This window comes from Homarus americanus, unplaced genomic scaffold (assembly GCF_018991925.1).
Source record: "Homarus americanus isolate GMGI-L3 unplaced genomic scaffold, GMGI_Hamer_2.0 scaffold47799, whole genome shotgun sequence".
Taxonomy (NCBI): Eukaryota; Metazoa; Arthropoda; class Malacostraca; order Decapoda; family Nephropidae; genus Homarus; species Homarus americanus.
The window spans coordinates 1-6250 of NW_024714276.1; the positions used below are offsets into that span (position 1 = coordinate 1).

General features: G+C 39.0%; 1 protein-coding gene across 1 annotated transcript; it reads right to left on the minus strand.

Annotated features, from left to right (window-relative positions):
- Positions 1-2349: 2349 nt before the first annotated feature.
- Positions 2350-3114, minus strand: LOC121878566 (probable inactive receptor kinase At1g48480). The gene has a single exon (XM_042384908.1). The coding sequence runs from the start codon at positions 3112-3114 to the stop codon at positions 2350-2352; it is 765 nt and encodes a 254-aa protein (XP_042240842.1).
- Positions 3115-6250: the final 3136 nt, after the last annotated feature.

Consider the following 6250-nt stretch of genomic DNA (forward strand, 5'->3'; position numbering starts at 1 on the left):
GAGTATAGAGTCCAATGTTATTTAATGTGTTAATGAACAAGATAGCCTCACACAAATATCCCAAAGGAGTTGTAACCATCATTTATGCAGATGACATCTTATTTCAAGGAAACTCTTTAAAAAATTTGCAGATTGGATTAAATAATTTTATTGTTCTTTCGCAAAAGATGGGCTTAGTTATCAATGAAGAAAAAACCAAGTGTGAATGTAAAGGAAGAGGAACTGAATCCGTTTTCTAAATGGAAAAATTGTTGAGAAAGTGTCAAAGTATAAATATTTAGGAATGTAAATTGGCTTTACTAGTGAAAGTAAAGAGGCAGAAATATATCATGTCCTCACTCAATGTAGAGCAAGATTACAGCCCTTGAAGGCTCTAGCATGTTGTGGTAAAGGTGCTGGGTTACCCATACTGAGAATGATGTATATTTCTACCATCAGATCACTTATAGACTATGCAGCACCTGTCCTCTCTTGTACTGGTGAAGGAAGGTTACGGAAGCTTGAGGTCATGCAAAATGAAACAATGAGAATAATTTTAGGGTGTCAAAAGAATGCAATGATTGAGATAATGAAAATGGAACTAGGGTTACAGAGCATTTCACAGAGGGTCAATGAAATTAATACAGTTGCAGCAGTTCGATTAATGAGAGGGAACAGTGGGGGTAAATTTGTACAAGATATAAATGATGGTTTAAAAGGTAAACGGACCTTCTGTAGGCAAGGCAAGGGAGGATGCATGAATGGATTAGTAAATATTATTAAAAAATGTAATCTGGCAGACTGGTGTACAGCTGTTCAGAAGAGTTGTAAGAATCCACCCTGGGAAGAACGTGAAGTAGAGTTAGACATAGTGCCTCTCACAATGAAGAAATTATTACATGAACCAGGACAGTTAAGGGCTTTATATGGGAATAAGATTAGTAATTTGCCTAAAATAAACACATTGCATGTATATTGTGACGGTTCAGTTATGTCAAGTGGCAGAGAAGGGTGCGGGATCCTTATAAGACAGTACACAGAACAAGGAAATGATGACATCAAAATTGGACTTCGGTTGAGCAGTTTTATATCATCAACACAAGCTGAGTTATATGCAATGTTAGTAGGATTGGAAAATGTTGTAAAGAGGTATAAAGATGCATATTTTTTGTTGATAGTAGGGCAGCTTTGGATTCTTTGAACAGTGGGAGTCCAGTCTTTGAACACATTATTGGTTCATGTAGAAAATTAGTAAATACAATAAGGAAAAATGGCCATAATGTTAAATTTGTATGGGTCCCTTCACATGTGGGGATTGGTCTTAATGAAGCAGTAGATATAATAGCAAAAAGAGCCACGGAAAAGGCCGAGATCGACATAATATGTACTAAAACCTTGAAACAATTAAGGAGCAAATTACGGAAAATACAATCAATAGAAGATAATTTCAATAGGAATGAAATATACGAGAAAAGGGAAACAATGAAATATTACCATCATGTTCTCATGAACACAAAATTTACGTATGGGAAAGATGGGAGTAGGTGGAAAGATTCAGTGTATATGAGGTTAAGATTAGGATATAAATATTATTGGGAACTTGGAGCTGAGAGAAGTGAACAGGATAAAGAATGTAGAGTTTGTAGAACACCCAGATCCCATACCCTGCCACATTATATACTGGAATGCCCATTGCTTAATGTATATAGAAATGCCCATATAAATAATGTCCCCATGCAAATAGAGTGGATGTATAAAAATACGAAAATAGATGATATATTAAAGAAATATAGAAATTTTTCATCTAGAATATAACTATGTATGTATATAACTGATTATATGAAATATTAGGGATTTATGTGAGACCTGAGAGGGACATTCCTGGATTGGGGTGGGGATGACTTATGTCACTTCATCCCTTTGAGATGTACTAATGTTTTTTGTATCTCAATAAACGTATCAATCAATCTGTACCTAGACATGCAGACTAGATTTTTCTGATGGCTTGTGATGAGTTAGGAACGATTTAGACCTTCAATCCTATCATAAATAACTAGTTTTCTCAGTCACGTGATGTTTTAGCAACTTTAACCCTTATTTTGTAGAGTTTTGGTCCCAATTTATTTAAAAATATAATTAACATCGTGAATTTAAGCGTTTTCCTTACCCATTGATCTGCCATCTTATGAAAAAAAGTCCAAGGTTGTGCTGTTGAAGGTTTGAGTTAGGGGAATGTTGAAGTCAGGCGGACAAGGAATCGGATGCAAGGTTTACCTGTCGTTTGAGTTTTGTTTTTCGTTTCGTTCAGATACGCTGTGGGAAGGTGAGAGATAGTGTGTGCTTTATAGCTTGGGGCCTAAAATTTTTTCTTCAACTGATGATTTCTCGGAATTCTCGGAGGAGGTGTGGTAGTGATGGCCGGTCAGTGCGGCGCTTGGTCATGGCCTTCTTGGCGAGTTTTGTGACCTCTGGATGGTCCCCTGGGGCCTCCTTGATCAATTCCATCAGGACAAACCCGAAAGAATATGTATCTGAATTCTTGGTGGTCCTAAACCCACGGCAGACTTCAGGGGCCATCCAGGGGAAGTCCTCGTGTAGGCAATCAGCGCTGACTTTACAAGACTTACCGATCTCACAGGCCAGACCGAGGTCAATGAGGCTGACCTCTGGCCGGGATGAGGGCCCTTGGATCATTATGTTATCCTCCTTGATGTCATTGTGTGCTAGACCTTTCGTGTTCATCTCAAGGATTTTCTCACCAAGGAGGAGCCCCAGTTGTATAAGGTCATATTGGCAGATCAGGTTATCTTCAGAGAGAAGGTGGTTGAGTGTGAGCTTACCCCTGAAGGACTGGAGGATCGCTGGAGGTTTTGGACAGTACCCAAGTACCTTAGGAATCCCCCCAGCACCATCGAGGGCATACATCTTGGCAGCCTCATCCTTGAAGAATTTTTTGGCTGATGGTGACACTGCCTTTTTCAAAACAGCTACATCATTTCCCCACTTGACAAGGTAAGCAATTGCGTGCGCTCCCTCCCCAAGAATTTCCGCTCCGTCTTGTAGGAGGTCAGTCACGTCCTCAGGGAGAAGCTCATACACCCAATCTTGGAAGTTTTCTGTTTTTCGGCAAGCCATTTTTAATTATCTGTATCGACTCAGCCTTCACCAGGACATCAAATTATTATTTGGGGGTTAGATGCGTTTTTGAGGCGCTGAAGTGATAGTTGTTGTGCAATGAAGTGAAGAGGTGCCTGATAATGTAGTAAGAGGTGCCTCATAGTGTAGTGAAGATGTGTAGTGAAGATGTGCCTCATAGTGTAGTGAAGTAGGTGTAGTGAAGATGTGCCTGATAGTGTAGTGAAGAGGTGCCTAATAGTGTAGTGAAGATGTGTAGTGAAGATGTGCCTGATAGTGTATTGAAGTAGTTGTAGTGAAGATGTGCCTGATAGTGTAGTGAAGTAGTTGTAGTGAAGATGTGCCTGATAGTGTAGTGAAGTAGTTGTAGTGAAGATGTGCCTGATAGTGTAGTGAAGTAGTTGTAGTGAAGATGTGCCTGATAGTGTAGTGAAGTAGTTGTAGTGAAGATGTGCCTGATAGTGTAGTGAAGTAGTTGTAGTGTACTTACTGATAATTAACTTAATTGATTAAGTAGTTGTAATTGAAGATGTGCCTGATGGTGTAATTGAGAGTAGTTATGAGTGAAGATGGCTGCCTGATGGTGTGGTAAAATTGTATAGTGACGATGTGCCTGATGGTGTGATGAAGTAGTTTAAGTGAAGATGTGCCTGATGAGTGTGGCTGAGTAGTTGTGGTGAAGATGTACTGATGGTGTAGTGTGAAGTAGTTGTGAGTGAGATGTACCTGATAGTGTGGTGAAGTAGTTGTGGTGAAGTGTACTTACAATGGTGTAGTGAAAGTAGTTGTAGTGAAGATAGCCTTTGTTGATGTATTGAAGTAGTTATGGTGAGAATGTGCTTACAATGAATTAATTAGAAGTAGCTGTAGTGAAGATGTGCTTGATAGTGTAGTGAAGTAGTTGGAGTGAAGATGTGCCTCATAGTGTAGTGAAGATGTGTCTAATAGTGGGTTTTTTTTTTACGGGGATTAGCCCACCCGGACACAGGTCACTGACCCAGAGACACAGAGGCATGTAATAATATGTATGTAATAATATGTATATGTAATAATATATGTATATATATATGTAATAATAAATAATAGTCATAATAATTCATAATAAATATAATTTATGATAAAACAAACAAAATAAAATAATAAAATAATGATGATAATAATACAGTAACTGTAATAATAATAATATTAATAATAAAGAACTATAAATACAAAAATGAATAAAAAGATCAAAAGTGAGAAACAATATATGTATGTTGTATTGTCAAAGTAAGAGAAACAACTGAGACCCTGCAATTGTGTGAAAATGAAGCAGAAAGTCAGATCATCAACCTGGGACTTGGTCACATATGGCAGCAGGGTCTACCATTAGACAACACATTATGCTGCCAATATCTTCCCAGGCGGTAGTACCTCCCTGTTTGGTAACTGCCTGCTACCTACTACCTGTAATGAAGTAGTTGTAGTGAAGATGTGCCTGATACACCTTTTCACATATCCGTCGAGACATTGTTTTATAACTATTTGACAAATTTCATAACCGAATGACACAACACATATCGAATGACAATCTAAAATAACTGTTGGTGGTCTGTCATTCTCCAATTGTTACATTCTCAAACTCTATGTAGACTGTCGGTTTATTGTTCACAGCTGTCAACTTCATAACTTACGTCAATTACTTCTGTCAGCATGAACCAACAGTTATTTTAGAGTGTCATTCGATATGTGTTCTGTCATTCGGTTATGGAACAATGTCTCGACGGATATGATGAAAAGGTGTATTTTCATTATTTCGTCATTATTTCATCCCTTATCGTCATTTATCGTGACATCGTACTATTTCGTCACTTATCGTACTATTTCGTCACTTATCGTCAGTATTTCGTCCTTTATCATCAAATATCGTTACATATCATCAATTATCGTCACTAATCGTCACTTTTCGTCACTTATCAATTATCGTCACTATTTCGTCACCACTCGTCACTTTTTCGTCACTTAGGGATACTTTTAGAAACGTATGGAAAATATCTTATCTCTTTTTGAATGATGGTGTGTGTGTGTGTGTGTGTGTGTGTGTGTGTGTGTGTGTGTGTGTGATAGGCAGAGAAAGAGAGTGAGAGAGAGTTCTTCTTCTTCTTCTTCTTCTTCTTCTTCTTCTTCTTCTTCGCCTCCTCCTCCTCCTCCTTAACCCCTCCTCTCTTCCCCCTCCTCCTCCTCTTCCTATCTTCTCTGGTCACCCCTCCTCCGCCTCGTCGACAAATCCGTTTTCTCTAAAAAATTAATTGAGAAACAAAGAAGAGGTATTTTATGGGTAACTACAGTATACACCCCTACACTGTACACCCCTACAGTATACACCCCTACAGTATACACCACTACAGTATACACCACTACAGTATACACCACTACAGTATACAACCCTACAGTATACACCCCTACAGTATACACCACTACAGTATACACCACTACAGTATACACCACTACAGTATACACCCCTACAGTATACACCACTACAGTATACACCACTACAGTATACACCACTACAGTATACACCACTACACTATACACCCCTACAGTCTACACCCCTACAGTATACACCACTACAGTATACACCCCTACAGTATACACCCCTACAGTATACACCACTACAGTATACACCACTACAGTATACACCACTACAGTGCCACACCACTGCAGTACCACTACAATTTTACCACTACAGTATACCCTTACAATATACACTAAAATTTCCCAGTATACACCACTACAGTATACACCACTACAGTATACACCACTACAGTATACACCACTACACTATACACCCCTACAGTCTACACCCCTACAGTATACACCACTACAGTATTCACCCCTACAGTATACACCCCTACAGTATACACCACTACAGTATACACCACTACAGTATACACCACTACAGTAATTACTTTGCTTAATGACCCAGCCAAACCTAGTTAAATGACCTTGTTCTTGTGTAGTGGTGGTAGTGGTGGTGGTAGTGGTGGTAGTAGTGGTGGTAGTAGTGGTGGTAGTGGTGGTAGTAGTGTTGGTAGTGGTGGTAGTAGTGGTGGTAGTAGTGGTGGTAGTAGTGGTGGTGGTGGTAGTGGTGGTGGTAGTG

What these genes read in the sequence shown, in the direction of transcription:
- LOC121878566 (XM_042384908.1), bottom strand. Translation starts at nt 3,114, where the DNA reads ATGGCTTGCCGAAAAACAGAAAACTTCCAAGATTGGGTGTATGAGCTT.